This window comes from Miniopterus natalensis, chromosome X (genome assembly GCF_054644295.1).
Source record: "Miniopterus natalensis isolate mMinNat1 chromosome X, mMinNat1.hap1, whole genome shotgun sequence".
Lineage (NCBI taxonomy): Eukaryota > Metazoa > Chordata > Mammalia > Chiroptera > Miniopteridae > Miniopterus > Miniopterus natalensis.
The window spans coordinates 75,347,770-75,368,159 of record NC_142103.1 but is presented as its reverse complement, the minus strand read 5'-3'; the positions used below and the strand labels follow the sequence as shown (position 1 = coordinate 75,368,159).

Sequence of the window (20,390 nt, the reverse complement as noted above, 5' to 3'; positions counted from 1 at the left end):
GTTGACCTGCTCTGGGTGTCAGTGGGAAAAGAGGAACCAGGGCCAGGAGGAACTGGGAGGGCAAAGAGTAATAAGGGGGGAGGAGGGCAGGTCTTTTCAGCTTCCACCTCACCCTTGTCACCTCTGCCTGCCCATGAGCTACCTCCTCTACTCACCCCTCCTTACTTCCTGTCTCACTCTTGGTCCTGTTTTGTTTGTCACTGTATCCCCAGCACCCCATGCCCCACCCAGCAACCCTTCAGCACTCAATCAATGCTCTTTGAACAAATTCTGAGGGGAAATGGAGTATAGGAGTTTGGAGCGAGATGAACTTCCTAGCTGTGTAACCTTGGGCAAGTCACTTGAACCTCTCTGAGCCTGTTTCTTCACCTGAAAAATGCATACTCTCTACCATGACAGGATCAACAAGGGTGAAATGAGTGTGGCACGCTCAGTGTGTCCCTCCTCATGGGGTGGAATGGGCATTGAAATAATTGCTTCATTCTGCATCCTGACTTAACCCACCTTCCTCTTTCCTGAAAGGGAGGTTCCCTGTGGTCAGCATGGGGGAGGTCAGCACAAGGGAAGTGAGAAGGGGAAGTAACAAGAGTATGAGGAGGATTCAGGAGTGAATTGGGGATATCCAGTCCCAGGAGCCCAGCTGGGGACACCTTCAGGGCCTGTGGAGGGGGTGGTTGGAAGGGAACCGGCCTAGTCATGTTCCATCACAGTAACTTGGGCAGGTGACATCCCCCCTCGCTGGGAACTACATATAGGGTTTGTTGTGAAGGTTGGGAGCTAAGATTTTTTAAGTCCTTAGCACAGTGCCTGACATAGAGTAGATGCTCTGTTTGTTAAACACATTTATACAACATTTATTGGGCACCTATTGGGTGTCAGATGCTGTTCTCGGCATTGGACATAGCATAGAATAAGACAGCCCTAAATCCTGGTCCTCAAGGGGCTTCCACTCTAAAACACACAGATAATAAATGTCACCTCCCTCACAGAGGCCTTCTCCAGATATCCTTTTTATATGGCACCCCAGTCACTCTCTAGCCCAGTGGCTCTCAAATCTTAGTATGCATCACAATTACCCAGAAGGTTGGTCAAATAATAGATTGCTGGGCTGCACCCCGGTTTCTGATTCTGTAGATCTGGGGTCAAGAATGGACATTTTTAAGAGGCTCCCAGGTGACAATGATGCTGCTGGTCTGGGAACCACACTTTAAGAACCATCATTTTAGTCCCTGACCACTCTTTTCCTTTGTAGGTCTCATCTAGAAAAAGTATTCTACGTGCTCCTTATTTTACTGTTAATAATGAATTCCTCTTCAACCTATTTTCCATGCAGGTAAAACTGAGCTCCACGGACCTGCTATCTTTTTATAACCCCTAATGAGTGAAACTCCAGAGCCATTTTAAAAACAATAATCTTTTAAAGTAACAATACGGTGTCTAAGAAACATAGGAAGGCAATTTCCCCTGCCCTCAGAGGGAGAAATGCCATTCTGCAAATTAAAACAAAGTAAAAGCATTTGATTCGGTCAGGGTTAATGTTAAAACAGAACTTTCTCGAGAATATTAATCTTGTTTTATGGGCGACAAGGTGTGTTGACATTGAGATGTACTGTTTCCTGGTAACATAAGCCTGTCTCAGAAAGTGTGCTTTGAACAAAGAGGTCTTGTTAGCATTCCAAGGCCTCAGACATCAGTGCTGTGTTATTCTGTGAAAACAAATTCAAGAAACCTGTACTTCTGGTTGGCTGCTTTATCTAATCACACGTTGCCCTGGTAATAATGTTATAACTGATATTTCCTTTGTTCCTAAACTGTATAAACACTCATAGGATTCCCTGTGGAAAGCGACTGTCGGCACTTTCATCTTCTCCCACACGTTTGGGAAATAAAATGACTCTGCAGATTTCTTATTTAAACAAAGAGTGAGAGTCTTGTCTCATGTAATTATTGCACTGCCACTTTGTATGATGTATTTATCTGTTTTTTTGTCTGTGGCCCTCACTCAAATTCCAGCTGCACAAGAGTAGGGACTTTTGTCTGGTGTGCTAACTGCTGTGTCTGCAGGGCTCAATAAACATTTTGCTGAATGCAGAAATAAATGATATGAAAAAAAAACTTTAGAGATTCTGTGAAGTACTAAGAGGAACAGTTTGGGTTAGAGATAAAAATGTGGGCATCACAGGGGTGGGGGGATATATAGTGTTTCATGTTCCCAGACTGGACCAGAGCTCATGAGAAGAGGGAAGGGAACCCAGGCAAAGCCCCGGGGAAGTCCAGCATTTCAAATTTTGGAGAACTAAGTGGAAATGGAGCATAGGGGCTGAGGAGGAAGAGCCTGCAGAGGATGAGGAAAACAGGAGAGGGCCTTCTCACAGCCCTAGCACATCTGGTCCATGGCTTCTCATGCAGTCTCATTCGGTCTCATAATTTTCTCTATTTTTAAACACAGTTACACACACAGTTCTGGATTTATAGCCTCTACTATAGTCTCTTATAAACAGGCTCACATACATAGTGGATCACACAGCTTCTCAGACACTCCCAGTCACTCACTCCAGGAGTCATTTTCTTTGTCACTGATTTCCAGTCTTACGACAGTCTCCTACTAACAATTCACTCACACAATCATGTCCTTTTCTTTGTTTTGTTAATCCTCACCCGAGAATATTTTTTCCGTTGATTTTTAGAGAGTGGAAGGGAGGGAGGGAGGAGGAAAAGGAGAGAGAAAGAGAGAGAGGGAGGGAGGGAGGGAGGAACACCGATGTGAGAGAGACACAGTGACTGGTTGCCTCCTGCACGCACCCTGACTGGGCCAGGGATCGAACCTGCAACCTAGGTATGTGCCCTTGACCAGGAATTGAACCCGTGACCCTTCTTCGATGTGAGGGTTGATGCTCTAACCATTGAGAACACTGGCCAGGGCCATGATCATGTCTTACAGCCTGTCTCATTTGGCCAATATGACCAATATTTACTTGCACCAGTCACTTTTCCACATGCACACAGAGTCACACTTTTTGATAAGACGTTTCAACCACTTACGCCTTCATTTTCTCACATATACAAATAGTCACTGACTTACAGCCATCACTAGCTTCTCATAGTTTCTTGCACACACACAAAATCACCCTCTCTCCTACCTCTTCACACTCAAGGCCCTACTTCACATACCCACAGTCTCTGATTATAGCTAAGAGTTTCACACGCATACATAATCACAAAGTATCTCAGACACTGTCTTAGTTGCTTAGTCTCACATTTCTTCTCAAGTAGCTTCCAACATACTAGCCTTTTGATTTACAGACTTTAAGAAAGTCTCTTGGAAAGCGTTTTACACATACCCACACAATCGGTTTCTCAGACACTGCCTCAGTCATCCATTCAGTGTTATGATCACTTTCCCTCAGTCAGTTTCTGACATCTGTGGTCACTAATTCACAATTGTACTAGGCTCTCAAAAAGCCTTATACACACAGTCTCTCACGGTCTTAGTCATTTACACCATCATTTTCATCAGGCAGCCTATCATGTACACTCAAAGATAATTATAGCTTTGCTGGTTTCTTGTACACACCAATCACATGGTGTACCATACTCTCAGTTTTTCACAAAAACATAGTCTCTGATTTACACTTTTATGAAACATTTCACAGACCCGCACACTCTCACACAACTGCTCAATTTTCTTTCACACAGAGCTGACTTTGTGGTTACTTATCATCTCTCAGTTATGTGGCCTCTTGCACCATTTCAGACATACTCAGTCTCATCATCATTTTCTCTCTTATATTCACAGTCCCTGAACCTGTGGGCTAGACTGGAGTAGTAACTGTCAATTAATTTGCCACTAGTTTTAGGTACATATACATAATACACACACACACACACACACAATTACAGCCTCATATACTTTCCCAGTCACAGACATTTTTTCTGTTTCTCAGTCTTTGCTAGTCTCACATGAATAGCATTCATACACATAATCACACATTCTCGCATTTTGTGTCTCAGGTGCCCATCTAGCCTCACAGCCATTTTCTCACACGTATATTCCTGTGACTTTAGCTGATACAACGGCCTTGCAAGAACAGTTCACACACAATCCATCTCCCAACACTGAGTTACCTGCTTACATACAGTGAAGTTTTTCACCTACACACTGTCTCTGACAAGCTCTACCACACTTTCATGCCCACAGGCTCCCACACCTTGCTTTGATCACTCAGTTTGTCTTGCTCACCATCGTTCTGTCAAACAGTGACCAGTATGGAGTCCCTGCTACCTTCTCATAAACATTACTTTACACACACCGCCAGTTTCTTGTACAGTATCTTAATTACTCACACAATTTTTCACACACAATGTCAAGTTTGTGGTTACAACTTCCATTCTCTCATACACGATTTCATACACACATATACATGCAATCATAGCTTTCTAGTTTCTTTTTCACACCTGGTTACCAATCTGGAGTCTCTACTACTGTTTCTAATACATGGTATCATACTCTCTCTCTCATAATCAATCTCACATCTTCACCGCCTTTTATACATAGTAATGTCTGTCACACTCAGTCCCCACGGCTTCAGGGAAAAAAATGCTAGCAGCCTCCAGCATCACCTTTAAAAATATATATTTACAAGAACAATTCCCCATTCTCTGGGACTCTTAGAAAAAAAAAAAAAAGATCCATTTGGGGGGAAGTAAAACAAACAGTGGAGACGGGTACAGCACCGTCCCCCAAATCACCAACCCCCAGGTTCCCCAGGCCTGGGCTGGGCCGGTGCTGACAGGCAGTAAGCCTAGGAGTCCTTTGAACCCAACCTCTCCAGCCTGGAATTCAGATAGGACAGGCTTTTTCCCTCCTGTTCCTCCCTCCCAACTCCAGGGACACTTAAAGGGTCCTTTGTACCCGCCCGCAGGAAATTGGGGGGCTGGGAGGGAGGGAGCTGAAAATACACATTTGGTATCAAAAATAAACACTTGGGGGCGGCAGGAAGATTCCCCCCCAAATCCCTTCCTTCCCACCCACCCCATCTCAGATATAGGAAGAGATGCTCCCTCTCCCCTATCTAAAAGCCCCGTTTAAAAATAGATTATACTATCAAAATGGCAGAGGGTGGGGGACAGGGAGACCTGGAGTACTGGCTGGAGGGGCCCCCCAGACGGGGACCACTCCCCCAAAAAACCCTCCATTGGGAGGTAAGAGGCAGGACCCCAGGAATTTGGCAGACACAGGAATGGCTTCTCAGGGACAGGAGAAAAAGGGCATTTTGCCCCTGGCCAAAAAGGTGGCTGACAAAGGACAGGCTGTCTGAGAAAAAGGCTGGGGGGTGGTGGGAATTCCTCTCCCGAGGGTGTGAGTCTGACTTGGTCAAGACTTCTAAACCATTTAATGGCACAAATTCTTCCTGGACCCTTGGGGATAGCCAGGAAAAAGAAACTACAACAAGCTAGCTCTTCTACCTATACCCCAAAATGGAGACAGGGCTCCCTCAGCTTCCCAAGGGCAGGCTGAGAAATAAATAAAGAAAGGTCCTTCTCAAGCCAGACCCTGATTGTCTCATCTTGGGGGTAAAATGTGGAGCTGGGGGAGATGTCCTCACCACTCCCCCCAAAAGGGTTGAGTCAGGCTCCTCCCAGTGGCCTTCAAAAAATAAATAAATAAACCGCCTCCACAGCTTTGGTAGGAGACGTATGTGTAAGGGCGGCCACTAGGGGACTGACCAAGAAGAGAGAAACTGTATGTTTTCTGTGGAAGAATTATTGAGATCCTTCTTCCTAAGAATCCCCACCCCACCATGACCTCAGCACGAGTCTGTCAGCTGAACTATTGTTTCTCCTTGAGACAGCTGGCTGGAGAGAAGTTCAGGGCATAAGTAACCCCAGAAAGGGGCGGCGGCGGCGGTGGTGGTGGTGGTGGTAGTCATGGCTTCTGGGGCCCTGGGGAGAGCACCACGGGGGTTGAGAGGCCATCCACGCTGATGGAGGGGATGTGCACCTGGGCGCTGCCACTGGACGGAAACTGGGAACAGAAATAGGGAGAGATCATGGGTGGGGACCATGCTAGGTTCTCTCACCCACTCCGAGATCGGGAGAGGGGAGCCTACCTGGAAGGAGAGCTTGGCCGGGCTACGGGGTGCAATGGGACTCAGGGTGCTCCAGAAGTGAATGCTGGGAGGCAGCGAGCTGGGTGTCAGCAGCACCGGGGTCTGTGGGGAAGGGGTGGTTGGAGTTCAAGTGAACAGAGGGCAGGTGTGGGAAAACGGAAGTAACTTGGTTCCAGTCCCACCAGATACCCTACTTAGACTTCGAGTTCACTCCCTGAAAGTGCACAGGCCTAGACCATAACTACTAAGGCCATGCCTGTGACATCTCTCCAACTTTACATTGATAACCCCTTTCAACTCCTAAAAGCCCAAGCCCATCCCAGCCTTACTGGGTAAGACCACCTACAAGACCCTGTCCACATGCCACTTTCAAACCTACCAAGTCGTCATCCCAATAGCTCAGGCTCAACCTCCAACTCTTATGTCCCACCTTTACACCTCATAGGAAGCCCGCTAAGCAAATCCTTGACCAAAAATCCCCCCTCCGGTTCCTCATGCCATGCCCCACTCAGAAACAGTTCCCACACAAGGCCTCTCAGTCCTTCAGTCCCTGTCCACAAAAGTCCCCAGACCTGCCCTTCATTCTCACCGTTATCCCTCAGCCTTGGAGCCACCCTCTTGTCCGTCTTTAATTAAGCCCCGTCCCTCCAGCCCAGCACAGCCAATCGCCCTTGAACGTTGCACCCTCCCACTCAGATAACCGTGTTGGCCCTAGGAGTCAGTCTAATCATGTCAGCGCCCGCCCGCGCCAATCCCATTGGTCCTGGAAGCCAGCCCCCCACCGGCACTCACCAATGTGTGGGTAGGTAGCAGGGATGGCGTTAGCGCTGGCCCCGGTGCCTGCAGACTGGAGCCAGTTCCCGATCCTGGAGTCCGTTCGGGTCCTGGCCCACCTAGCAGGCTAGGGCTGAGTGGAAGCTCCAGGTCCCGGGGCTTTCGGCCCTTCTGAGGCTGGGCAATCTCTGTACTGGGAGCCGTGGAAGCCCCGAGGCCACCCGCGGGGCCTGCAGTCTCCATAACAACCGCAGGCTGACAGGCAGACGTGCCTTCAGCGGGAGGGACTTCCCGCCCAGCCCTAGGGGCTTCCGGCACAAACCCCGCCTCCCCACTGGCTGCCACAGCGTGGGGCTCTTCCTTGGGCTCTTCCACTTTCACTTCTGGGGGCAGTGGTCGGCCCAACCCGGGCTCCACATTCAGCTCTTCTGATTTAAGGTTCGGGGCCTCAGGCGGGGTCAGAATGACCTGGGAGAGGAGGGAGTAGGTATGGATTGCTGGGGTAGCGAAGCAATGACTTCCCTTGGAAAGCGGGACTTGGTACTGGGGGCATAACTGCACATAGGGGCAGGTCCTCCAACAGAGCTGGGTATTTGCCAAGGAAGTAGGATTTCTCTGGGGCATCTTCTCCTATCTGGGAGCAGGGCTGCCCGTAGGGGCAGGGCTGGACTTCCGGGGATACTGCTCCAAGTCATGAAGGCAGTGGTTCTTAAAAAATTTCTTTAAGGACTGGCAGCATCTGCCTCATCTGAAAGCTAGTTAAAAATGCAAATTATTGGGCCCATCCCCAGACCCACACAAGGAAAAACTCTGGGGGTGTGCCCCAGCAACCAGTGGGTTAAAAGGCCCTCCAGTTGATTCTGGGAGTGCTGAAGTGAAAGAACCAGTGCATTAAGCAAATACATACGTTGGGTGTACCTAATACAAGTTGGGTGTACTACTTATTGTAGCACACTTAATCTCCTTCCTTGTCAGTACTAGCATAGCTCAGCTCCCCAACCCCAATCCTTTCTACAAGGGGACTTGTGTGTCCCTCCTCCCACCATATCTCCTTTAACAGAATATTTAAAATGTCCCTTCTCTTAACCCTCCTCATTTGGAAATTTTACATCCCTCCTCTTACTGAATTTCCATATTCCAGCCCTTACCTGCAGAGGTAGGCCGGCCTCCTCAGCCTCTAGGCAGGCCTCCAAGGGGCTTGGACTGGTGCTCCTGCTCCCGGAGGGGGGCACTGCTGCTCCTGCTGGGGTGGTGTTGGAAAGCACTGAGATAGACCTCGGATGCAGGGGCAGCTGTAGCTGTGGCTGCAGGGACTGGATGGTGAAGGTGGAATAGAGGCCTGAGCGCATGTACTCATTCCGGCTGCTTCGTGCAAAGCCACCTGGGCCTGCCATTCCTGTACCCTTGGGTGTGCCTGGCTTCCCGGAGGCAGTGTCCCCGGGGACGGCATGTACAGCAGCAGGGGCCACATTTGCCACAGTGGAGGTAATAGACACCTCGGGCTGGGGTGGACAGTCCTCAGCGGAGCACCCTGCGACCTCGGGATAGGACACAAACTTGTAGACGAACTTCTGGCCACTCACTTTGCGGATGATGTTCTGGGAAGGGAGGAGACAGGATAGGGGGCCTTAGAAGAAAAAGCCAGGATGGAAGGAGAGTGTGGACTGGGGTGGGAGGATGAAGGGATGTGTCTCCTAGTGCCTGTCTTCCCTGTTGCCCCTCTCGTCTTTTTACATATACACCATCCCACCTCCGTGTCTGCCTCTCCATATGTTCCCCCTCCCAGCCTATTTCACATCTCATCCACCTCTCTCAATTTTTGGGCTCTTCACTTCTCCTTCAGTTTCTCCCTCTCTTTCTTCCGCATCCCAATTCCCCTCTCTGTCCCCCCCCCATTTCTCTCCTTTCTCTATTCTCCCCTCCACAATTCTTCCTTTAGTCTATGCCCTTCTCCCCTTTCCCTGTCTCCCCCCATCCAACCCCCTCCAAACCTCCCTGTCACTCTTCATCTCCATCAGTCCAATTCCCCTATCCCCATGTCAGACACCCCCTCCACACACACTTAGTGGCTCCTTTCCTTGATGGGGCCCACATAGGGGAGTAGGTGCAGGAGTAGGCTTTTGTCCTGGCTCTAGGAATCATAAGTGTCTTGGGTTAACAGGATAAGGCCCTGGGGGTAGCTGCCAAGACACAGTCTTGGAGTCTAGCTAATGCGGTAAGACAGGGAAATGAAGTAATTGATATAAATGTTAGAAGATACTAAATTAATGTACAAGAAGTGGTGATGAATTACTAATACAGAGGATTATTTAAAGCTACTGATACAGATGTGGAATGGGACAAGGTCACTAGGAGGATAGGGTGAGGAGCCATATTAATACTTTTGTGGAAGTTTAAGCTAAGGCAATTAGAAAATGAAGTACCTGATAGCAAGTAGACAAGAACATTAAAATATTGATATAAATTTGGGGGAGAATCTCAAGGATGGCTTGGGTGGGTCACAGTGCATGTTTGGGATATTTCAGGATAGGTCTGGAGGGTCTCAGAACACAATGAGGTAGCCTCATTATTAATATTGTTTTGGAGGTTTGAGCTGAAGAAATAAAATATGAAAATGGAATAAATGCTATAAATGATTAAGGGTGTGTGGCATAGGTCCAGGGCTGTTCTGGGGGACAAGAGACATCTGGGGGTGCACTATGGTACCCTGGGGACATCTTAATGCTGGTCAGGTATGCCCCAGGGTGGGTTTGTTTCTCAGAAAAAGAATGAAAAGGGATATTTATTAATATTGTTTTGGAAGTATCAGGTAAAGAAAGAACATTAAATAACTGGGGAAAGGGCAAATCCAGTGCTGCTGGTCTGGGAGTCTGAGAGGATAAGATGATAAAATAAAATAGATGTAAATATTGAGGTAGACCAGTGTTGCTCTGGGAACACAAGAAGATGGGGCGTGGGACTGGCATTATATATGTTTGGGAGGTTTTAGCTAAAGGAATAACAGAAGAAAAGAATTAATGAAAATGTTAAGGGTCTCAGAGGATGAGATAAAGAAAGGTTGGTATGATACTGTCATCGAAGTTTTGATTCTAGGAGTAAGTCTTCTGGAATTCTTACTCTGGAATAACAGCAAATTATGAAATAACTGGAGGAATCTAGGACTGGTCCAGGGGTTCCAAAGCAAAGGATGAAAAAAAGTCATTATTGCCCTGGCTGGCATGGCTCAGTGGTTAGAGAGTTGGCCCATGCACCAAAGGATCTCAGGTTCCATTTCTGGGCAAGGGCATATACCTGGGTTGCAGGCTAGATCCCCGGCCCCAGTTGGGGCATGTGTGGGAGGCAACCAATCGATGTGTCTCTCTCACATCAATGTTTCTCTTTCTCCCCTTTTCCCCCTCCCTTCCACTCTCTGAAAATCAATGGAAAAAATATTGAGGGAGCCCAGCTGGGCTTGGCTCAGTGGTTAAGCATCGACCTAGGATCCAGGCGATCAGGGTTCGATTCCCGGTCAGGGCACATGCCCGGGTTGCGGGCTGCAGCCGATCAATGGTTGTCTCATCATTGATGTTTCTATCTCTCTCTCTCCCTTCCTCTCTCTGAAATCAATAAAGATATATTAAAAAAAAGAAAAAAAAAATGTTGAGGGAGGATTAACCAAAAAAAAAAAAAAAAAAAAAGTCATTATTAATAGCGTTTTCAAAAGTTTTGGCTGTAGGAATAAGGTAAGAAAATGAAATGTGTGGGGTGTAGTGGGATAGCATGACTTTGAAGATTTTAGCCAAAGTAGTAAAACAAGAAAATAACTGAGATAAAATGTTTGGGGGAGCCCAACATTGGTCTGAGTGTACCAGAGGATAGGGTAGGAAATGGTAAAGTTTAATGTTGGTTTCAAAGTTATAGTTATAGCATTTAAGAAAATAACTGCTAAAAATTTGGGGGTTTCCAGCCCTATTCTGAGGCCTTACCTTATCATAGTAGTACCGCAAGGCCCGGCTGAGCTTGTCATAATTCATGTTGGTCTTGTTCTTGCGTAGTCCCCACAGCCGGGCCACCTCCTCAGCATCCACCAGCTTGAACTCACCACCATCCCGTGAGGTCCAGGAGATAATGTGGCCATTGCCCTGTTCTCTCAACAGCTGCAGCAGAAACTGCCACAGCGTCACAGAGGGGTCCATCGCTGGGGAAGTGCTCACGCCATTGTAGGGATACCTGGAGGGCAGATGGTTCAGAGCCAAGAGGCTGTGGACAGAGGATGGGGCAGAGGTCAGCAGGATTCTTTCCTTGCCATCTTGCTTCCACCTCTGTCCCCAAAGCCCACCATCATTCCTTAAACACCCTCAAACTAAATTCTAAGCTCCTCAGCCTGGCTTGGATGACCCCTGTAATGGGATGAGACCTTGGGGGACACTAGGAGAGTATGAAGGAATTTTGCATGTGGGATAAATGTGAATCTTTGGGAGCCAGATGGCAGACTGTGGTAGACAGAGTAATATCCCCACAAAGATGTCCATATCCTAATCTCTGGGACCTGTGAGTGTATTATATTACATGTTAAAAGGAACTTTGCAGATGAATTTAAGGTTACAGACTTTAAAATAGGGAGATTATTTTGGATTATTTTGTGTGCAATCTAATTACATAAACTTTTTTTAAAAAAATATATCTTTATTGATTTCAGAGAGAGGAAAGGAGAGGGGGAGAGAGAGATAGAAACATCAATGATGAGAGAGTCATTGATCAGCTGTAGCCCGAAACCTGGGCATGTGCCCTGACCAGGAATCGAACCCTGATCGCCTGGATCCTAGGTCGACGTTTAACCACTGAGCCACGCCCGGCCGGGCTAATTACATAAACTTTTAATAAAAGCAGAAGAGGGAGAAAGGTAGCTCAGAGAGATGTGAGGGCAGAAGAGGCAGAAGAGATTCAAAGCATGAGAGGAACTCAACCTACCATTGCTAGCTTTGAAGATGGAATGTGGTGGCCTCTTAAAGCTGGGAATGGCCCCCTGCTGACAGCCAGTAGGGAAACAGGGACCTCAATCCTACTACATCAGGGAATTGAATTCTGTCACCAACCTGAATGAGCAGGAAACCCATCCTCCCCTTGAGCCTCCAGAAAGGAATGCAGCCCTGCTGACACCTGGGTTTAGCCCTGTGAGACCTGTGCTGGGCTTCTGGCTTACAGAACTGTAACTAATCATAAATTTGTGTTGTTTTAAGCAGCTAAGTTTGTTACAGCAGTAATAGAAAACTACTATAATGCCCCTCACCCAAACATTTTCATTTTCTACCACGCCAAATATCAAGCTTTCTAGGAGGTTCCTTCTGCCAGCTCCTCTTAAAGGCTGTTCACTCCATGTGGGGCTCCCTTACTCTGTCTAGAAGTCTTCATTGTCCAAGTCCCAGCTCCAAGGGCCTTTCCTTTATGAAGCCTTTCTGGAACTAAATGCCTGCTTTCCTCTGTCCTTCTACCCACACTCCTCAGACCTGTTACTGTCCCTGTATGTTCTCCTTCTTAGTAACAGCTATAACTGCCATTTATTGAGTGCTTAATACATGCCAGGCATTGTTCCAATCAGGCAACGTGGCTTACTGGACAATCACCCAGGCTGTACAACCAGACTGCCAGGGCTGGAATCCTGCCTGGTTCTGCGACTTGTTAGCAGTGTGATCCCTGGACACATTCTTTAACTTTGTGCCTCAATTTCCCCATCTGCAAAATAGGGATAATAATAATACCACCTAGGTCATAGTATTATTGAACAGAATAAATATAATATGCCTGGGTATGATAAGCTCTAAACAAATATCGTTTCTGATTTGTTCATAATCTCGTATTCGCTATTCCAAAATGCTCTAAGAACAAAAGGCTTCTTTGTAACCCTTTTGGCAGTAAAACCTGATTTGAAACAAAACAAAGCCCTCTGTGGTTTTTATTGGTCCTTACTTAGTGTGACTGTTCATACATTCTGCTGCAGAAATCTGAATGTGGCTGATTACAGAGCACACTAAGGGTGTTATGTAACATCTTGTATGTACACCTTGTTACCTGTGTAAAATCTGAAAAATTCGAAATTCTGAAACATTTGGCCCCAAAGATTTTAGATAAGGGCACATAGACCTATACTGTTATTTTTATAGATATTGACTCATTTCTCCCGCGTCACAACTCTGGGATGTAGGTATTCTTATGATTGCTAATTTACAGAGGAGGAAGCTGAGGCATAAAATGTCTAAATAATGTCTATAGGCCACATGGTTCTAGGTGGCAGAGCCAGGATTTGGACCCAGGCAGTCAGGTTCCAGTTGTCTAAGCTTTCAAACCATTAGGCTAAATTGCCCTTCACACTGCTCCCTCAGCATGTCCTGCAGAGAACAGGACCTTCCCTGTTCCCCCATAACCGCTCTCTTTGCTGAGCATGAATAGGAAATAAACACGAGTTTCTTATTCCTTACAGAATGAGTTTTTGTCAAACAACTGTTCACTGGCTGGGATTGCTGGGTTAAAACCTTGCTGACCGGTCACAAATATACACACATTTCCATGTCCAAATGTTGCTGACCAGTCATGACAGAAAAGGAGCTGGCCACACGGGCGAGTTCTGGCTCGAAATAGCTGGTCAGCAAGGTGTTAAGAATAAGACCATCCAAATCAGGTTTCAGAGAACCTCCCTCTATTATTTATAGCTTGATTCTTTAATCTGTATAATTAAACATACAGTATAATCCTCTTATGTCTGAGCTGTTTTGAAGTTCATTCAGCAGACACAAATCTTAGGCAATTATACAAGCCACAAAGCCATGAAGTGTCCAGGTTAGAGAGCCCTGGCATCAGAACCCTCACTGAGTTTATTTCGAAGGCCTGCTTGTTTCAGAGGCACTAAGAGTTTAGTGTGACTCCTAGTGGCAAAGACAGGCAATTTTAGCAGTTGTTCTTTCAGTGGCAACAGAACCTATCAATTTAGGTGAAATCTGACAGTCTGCTTCAAGCCTCAAGAACACACAGGGTTTTATATTTTATTATTACATTTCCCATTTGACCCCTAATAGGAGTTCTAGTAATCTGTCTTATTCAAATGTTTACCTCTCTTCATCTCATTTATTTAGCAAGCATTTGAATGCCTACTGTAGGCCAGGTGCTCTAGTGCAAGTGACATTGTAGTGGGGAAAAGAGAAAAGAAACAAGATAAACAAGTAAAGAATGTCAAATGATGATAGTACTAAGGGAAAAAATGAAACAGGGAAAGTAGTTATTTTTTAAAGGATAGTCATAGGAGGGTCATTACTGAGGAGGTGACATTTGAGCAAAGACCTAAAAGAGGTGAAGGAGTAGGTTTGTGACAACTTGGGGAGCAGTTTTCCACGCAGAGGAAACAGCCAGAGTGAAAGGTCCTGAGGCTGAGCCAGGCGTGGCTCAGCGGCTGAGCATCGACCTGGGATCCAGGAGACTGGGGTTCAATTCCCGGTCAGGGCACATGCCCGGGCTGCGGGCTCGATCCCTAGTTGGGGGTATGCAGGAGGCAGCCGATCAATGGCTCTCATCACTGATGTTTCTCTCTCTCTCTCTCTCTCCCTCTCCCTTTCTCTCAATGAAATCAATAAAGATACATAAAAAAGAAAAAAAAAGAAAAGAAAGGTCCTGAGGCTGGAGGAAGAGAAAGGAGTTCGGCATGGCTGCACAGGAGGGAGTGAGGGGGACAGTAGTAGGAGGTGAGAACAGAGGGGCAACAGGGGCCAGACTGAGGGAGCCTTTTTCGGGGCCTGTAAGGACTTTGACTCTGAGTGAGACAGGAGCCATGAGAGGGTTGTGAACAAAGGGGTGACAGGCTGCTGGATGTTGTTAAGAGGAGCCCTCTGGCTCTTGTGAGGAGAACCAACTACTGGCTAAAGAGGCTACTACAATAGTCCAAAGTGAGAGATGGTGGTGGGAGCAGTGGGATTTGCTGACATAAGATGGGGGTGAGAGCTGGCTGGTGTTGCTCAGTGGTTGAACGTCGACCTAAGAACCAAGAGGTTCCCAGTTTGATTCCTGGTCAGGGCACATGCCTGGAGTTGTGGGCTCGATCCCCAGTAAGGGGCGTGAAGGAGGCAGCCAATCAATGTTTCTACCTCTCTATCCCTGTCTTCCTCTCTCCCTAAAAGCAAATAAAACATATTAAAAAAAAAAGATGGGGGTGAGAGAGGAACCAAGGATGATTCTAAATTTCTGCCCTGATCACCTGGAAGGACAGAGCTGGGATCAACCAAGATGGGAGCACTGTGGGAGAGGTTTTGAGGGGACATGAGGAGGTCAGTTTTGGACATGGTCAGTCTCAGAGGCTTATTAGACACCTACCTGCATGCTGTGACTAATAATATTAATTTAAAAAAATAGGAACCAGCCCTGGCTGGGTCTGCTCAGTGGTTAGAGCATCGGCCTCCGGACTGAAGGGTCCTGGGTTTGATTCCAGCCAAGTGCACATACCTCAGTTGCAGGATGGATCCCCAGCCCTGGTCCGGGCATGTGCAGAGGCAACCAATTGAGATCTTTCTCTCCCCTGCCTCCTTCCACTCTCTCTGAAAAGCAATGGAAAAAATATCCTTGGGTGAGGATTAAAAAACAAAAAAAATAAAAAATAGGAACCAGACATACAGCCCTTACTATGTGCTGCACACCATTTAACTCATTTAATCCTCAAAGTAACACTATGGGGTGGATATTATTATTACCCTCCCATTTTCCAGATAAGGAAATGGGAGCACAGAAAAGTTAAGTAACTTGCCCAAGGTCACACAGCTGGAAACTGGCAGAGCCAGGGTTCAAACACAGTCAGTGATCCTAGCCACCTTACAACATCAGCTTTTCATGAAGAGGAACAGAGGGGTAAGATCCTAGAGGGTGACAGGGATGCTCTTTTACACAGGGTGAGTGGGGAGAGCTTTCCTGAGGAAGTGACATTGGAGCAGAAACCTGAAGAAGTAGCAAGCCACGCTGACATCTGTGGGAAGAGTGCGTTGGGCAGTGGGAACAGCATGTACAAAGGCTCCAAGGTAGGCACAAGCTTTGCATACTATATCATGGACACCCTGTGGGTTCACCCAGTTCCCATCTCTGAGACTATCTATGTACTGTTCTCCCTGCCAGGAATGCCCTTCTCCCTTCCCATACCCGATGAACCCTTTATCACACAATCATCCAGTTCTGTTTATCTCCTAGGTAGAATTAATTCTTCCTCTTGTGATCCAATGCACTGAATAACCTGTCTTCCTTTGCAAAGCTATTCTCTCTGGGTCTTTAGCCTTATACTCCTCTGCCCTGTTCTAGCTGTGTGACCTTGAGCAAGTTATTCAACCTCTCTGTTTCTGCATCTGTAAAATGGGGATATTTCGTTCTCAAAGTAAATTATCCTCAAAATACACCTACTCTCAAAGGCTTTTGTAAGGATTAAATGTCAAAATATGTAAGGGACTTAGAAAAATATCTCTGGCACATGGCAGACACACAAGAAATGTTAGAGCCTGGCCAGTATGGCTCAGTGGTTGAGCATAGACCTATGATCCAGGAAATCGAGGTTTGATTCCTGGTCAGGCCACATGCCTGGGTTGCAGGCTCGATCCTCAGCAGGGGGTGTGCAGGAGGGAGCTGATCAATGACTCTCATCATTGATGTTTCTATCTCTCCCTTCCTCTCTCTGAAATCAATTAAAAAAATATATTTAAAAAAATGTTAGCTATTTGCTAGGGTATCATCCTTCACCCTCCCCAAACCTCTCCCAGCAACCTTACGTATCACTGTGACCCATACCACCTGGCTACTCTTATGTCTTAGATCTTGCCTCCTATCCCTCCCTCCACTCTGCTCCAGCTACACTGGCCTCCTCTGTGAACATGCTAGGCACAATCTCACCTCAGGGCCTTTGCATCAGCTGTTCCTTCTGTCCAGTGTACTCTTCCACTAGACATTATGTTATGGCTTCCTCTCTGACCTCCTTCAGGCCTTAATTCAAGAGCCACCTTCTAAGTGAGGCCTGCCCTGTGCCTGAGATTTCAACCACCCCAATACTCTATTCCTACCTTCCCCACTTCACTTTTCTTCCTTAGCACTTGTTTAACATACTAATTTTACTTATTTGTTTTATTTATATAGTCTGTCTCCTCCACTTTTAACAAATGTATGCTCCACAAGGGAAGGAATGTCTGCCTATTTTGTTCTCTCCCACATTTCCAGCACCTAGAAGAGTGCCTGGTACTTAGTAAGTGCTCAATAAGTGTTTGTTGAATGAAAAGTCCCAACTAACTAGGCTCTTAACTAGCTCTCATATGCCCTCTTCATCCCCATCTGCCCCCACCCTGATTTGTCTGAAATTATATTTTCCGCATTCATTCATACAATAAATTCATACTAAGCACCTATTATATACTAGGTATATTTTTAGGTGCTGGAGACCCAGCAGTGACTAAGCAGACAAAAACTGTAAGCCCTCATGGGACTCCTAATGGGGAGAGACAACACAATAAACTGGTAAACTACAGTGTGATCCAGACTAATAAAGGGCAAAGGGAGAAATAAAGCAGGGAAGGGGCCTGAGCCCTGCTAGGTGTGCAGGTTCAGATGGTCAGGGATGAGGTGACATTTGAACAGAGCCCCAAAAGGAACCATGCAGAGATTGGGGGTAAAGTGTTCTGGGCAGAAAAAATGGCCAATGTAAAGGCCCTTAGACAAGTGAGGAGGCTGGAACAGAGTTGGGAGTGTAGGAGGTAAGGCCAGAGAGGTTACTTGTTTCATTATTAACTCACAGGTATTCTTTATTTATACTGGAGGGGATTCTAGTTCTGATCCCCCCATTTTACAAATGAGGAAACAGGTGCTGAGAGAGAGTGGTTAAATCACTAAGGTTACACAGCTTCTAGGGTTGGGAGTAGACAGATGCTGAGACAAGATGTGCAATGGAGACAGCTCTGCAGACAGAGGGAACAGCAAAAACAAAAGCTTAGAGATGAAACTAATTTGGTTTTTAAGGAGTAGGGCCTCTCCTGGGATGGGATGAGGTGAGAAAGGGGAGCTTCAAAAATTATCCTGTTCTGAGGGGCACCCTAACCTGGTACTTACTGGGCCACCTTTGAGTAAGGTATTTAACCTCCCTATGCCAGTTTCCTCAGTACCTATCTAGTAGGGTTATGGTGAGCTCAATATAAAGCACTTTGCCTGGTACTCAAATGTTACTAGGTGCTCAATAAATGTTAGCTCCTATTAGCGTGATCAGTAATATATTCATTTACTGTGATGAAGAATGTCTTAATGGTTAACAGTGTGCATGACCTGGGTTCAACAAGCACATAAGCTGATCCACTATTAAGAAAGAGGGAGGGGGTCAGGCAAGGCCATGACTGATCCACTACAAGGAAAAGAGGGAAAATAAACACACACAGGCATACTCTCCTGGAGGAGGGATTACAAAGCACTGGACTGTGAATGCAAGCACATGGGTAGCAAAAAGGCTTACGGAACAGATCCACTGCAAAGGCCGGGTGGTGGTGTGGTAAAGGCTTATCTTATTTACTGGGCAAGGAGTGCAGAAAAGCACACTGACTGCTGCACAATAGTGGAGGGGGAGAGAAGTCATCACACAGGAACTGATTAAAAGGAGAAGGGGACAAGGCCATGGACTGGGCTACTGATTATGGGAAGATATGAAACACTAAATTGACCCACTGTTAAAAGGAAGGGAGAATCCCAAGGACTAGAGGAGGACTGACAAACTACAAAAGAGGGAGGATAGGGCAAAGGGCTGATAACTAGGGGGATGTGAATACAAGGATTTAAACTGATCCACTGTAAAACGGTGTGTGCCTGCGTGTGTGAGATAAAGCCATGGGGGATTGGAGGAGGCAGGAATACAAATTCACAGATTAATTTACTGTTCAAGAGGAGTGGAGGGGGTAAAACACCACGGATTGATTCACTACAAGGAACAGGAGGGGTGGAACAAACAAGGCCACAGACGGGGCTTCTGAAAGTTGAGGGGAGGAGAAATACACTCAGACGGACCTACTGTCAAAGAGTTGGACAATGCCAAAAACTGGTCCCCTATAAGTGGGGGTTGAGGGCAAGACCATGGACGAGTCCATTGTAAAGTGAGATGGGGAGAAATGTAAGCACGCAAACCGACCCACTATTAAACAGGAAGGGGGGTTAGGCCACGGCCAGATACATTACAAGGGGCGAAAGAAAGAGACAATGCCACAGGCAAGTCCATCAACCGCGGTGGTGGCGGTGGGGAGTCGAACACCCGCAGGCCACGGGCCAAGCCACGTCCCTCGCGCGGGGGCGGGAAGGATACGTGGGGTCACGGACCAATCCCTCCAACCTCCAGGCCCAGGCTCACCTGTGCGTAGGGCTGCGGCGGTGTTGGCAGCTCCGGGGGGCGGGGGCTCCATGCGCGGCCCCACCGCCCCCCAGGCCCGGGTTCCGAGGCGGCAGTGGCGGCGGTGACGGCGGTGGCGGTGGCGGTGGCAGCGGCAGCAGCGGCAACACCTAGAGGCCGCCCCTGCGTTTCCCCACCACTCACGTGGGCCCGTGGAGGAGGAGTGGAGCGTTTCCCGGCTCGCTGATTGGCCAGGCGCCATAGATTGACCGCGACGTCCAGGGTTGGGGAGGCGGGCTCTGCTCCAAAGAGCTATACTGTGATTGGACCAAGGGGAACTGATGGAACGCAGATGGCGGGTTCCAAGGGGGCGTTCTCAGCCCCGCCAGTGCTACACGCTGATTGGCTCAAGAAAGACTGATAGACTGGGCAATTGACAAGGTTCTGGGGTCTCCTGCCTAACACTGATTGGCCTACAAGGGACTGATGGAGGACAACCTCGGAGGATTGGGGTGCGTGGGCTCTGCTTTCTGTTGATTGGAGAATAAGGGACTCCTAGACCGCTGCCAAAACACAAACGGGGCGGTGCTGACCTCCATGCTGCTCAGCGGAAGCAGGACTTATATGGAAGTGGGCGTAGCAGCCGGCAGGAAAGGGGTAGGGCCAGGGCTCTGTGTAGGCGGGCAGGGTAACTCTATCGTGATTGGCTAGAAAAGACAAATTTAGAACGAAGCAGAGGCAGGACGGCAGGAAAGCTGCCAGACAAGCGAAGGAGCAGAGTGGTGTAAACTAAACGCTGAGGAGGGCAGGGTCGAGCTGCAGCCAGAGTTATAAAGGGCTTGAACTTGGCTCTGTATTTATTGAAAGCTGGGCACAACCTAGAATAGGGATCGAGCCTGGGAGGGCAGGATCTGGCTCTGTGCCCATTGGTGGAAATTGGAACTATTTAGAAGCAGTAGCGAGGACAATCTGGGCTAAGCTGGGCATGGATGTAATTTAAGGTACCTGAGGAATGATTGGGGTGTGGGAGAGGGGTAAACCTTAGGGCCTTAGGAATGAAAGGCTGATTGCCTTGGGAACAAACCTCCACCCTGAATTGGCTGGTTCTCCATGAAAATTAAAAGTGGTGTCCAAGGAAAAAAAAGGGTCAGATGGGGGCCCAG

The 20,390-nt window shown here is 47.4% G+C and overlaps 1 protein-coding gene across 2 annotated transcripts; it reads right to left on the bottom strand.

Moving 5' to 3' along the window:
* Positions 1-4,616: 4,616 nt before the first annotated feature.
* ELK1 (ETS transcription factor ELK1) lies at positions 4,617-19,356 on the bottom strand. Of its 2 annotated transcripts, none has more exons than XM_016218425.2 (6): positions 19,249-19,356; positions 10,850-11,123; positions 8,033-8,482; positions 6,903-7,352; positions 6,111-6,212; positions 4,617-6,025 (listed from the first exon to the last, which is right to left on the bottom strand). In XM_016218425.2, the coding sequence occupies exons 2-6, from the start codon at positions 11,057-11,059 to the stop codon at positions 5,927-5,929; spliced, it is 1,311 nt and encodes a 436-aa protein (XP_016073911.1). In that variant the 5' UTR covers positions 11,060-11,123; positions 19,249-19,356; the 3' UTR covers positions 4,617-5,926. The 2 variants fall into 2 exon arrangements, with proteins under 2 accessions (XP_016073911.1, XP_016073912.1); XM_016218426.2 differs by lacking the exon at positions 19,249-19,356 and adding an exon at positions 15,348-15,784.
* Positions 19,357-20,390: the final 1,034 nt, after the last annotated feature.

Bases quoted from the DNA above. Each gene is read 5' to 3' on its own strand.
- ELK1 (XM_016218425.2), bottom strand. From the start codon at position 11,059: ATGGACCCCTCTGTGACGCTGTGGCAGTTTCTGCTGCAGCTGTTGAGA. The intron at 7,353-8,032 runs GTAAGGGCTGGA...CTCCTCTCCCAG, and splicing joins AGGCCGGCCTACCTCTGCAG to GTCATTCTGACCCCGCCTGA. The intron at 6,026-6,110 runs GTAGGCTCCCCT...TTCTGTTCCCAG, and splicing joins CGGCCAAGCTCTCCTTCCAG to TTTCCGTCCAGTGGCAGCGC.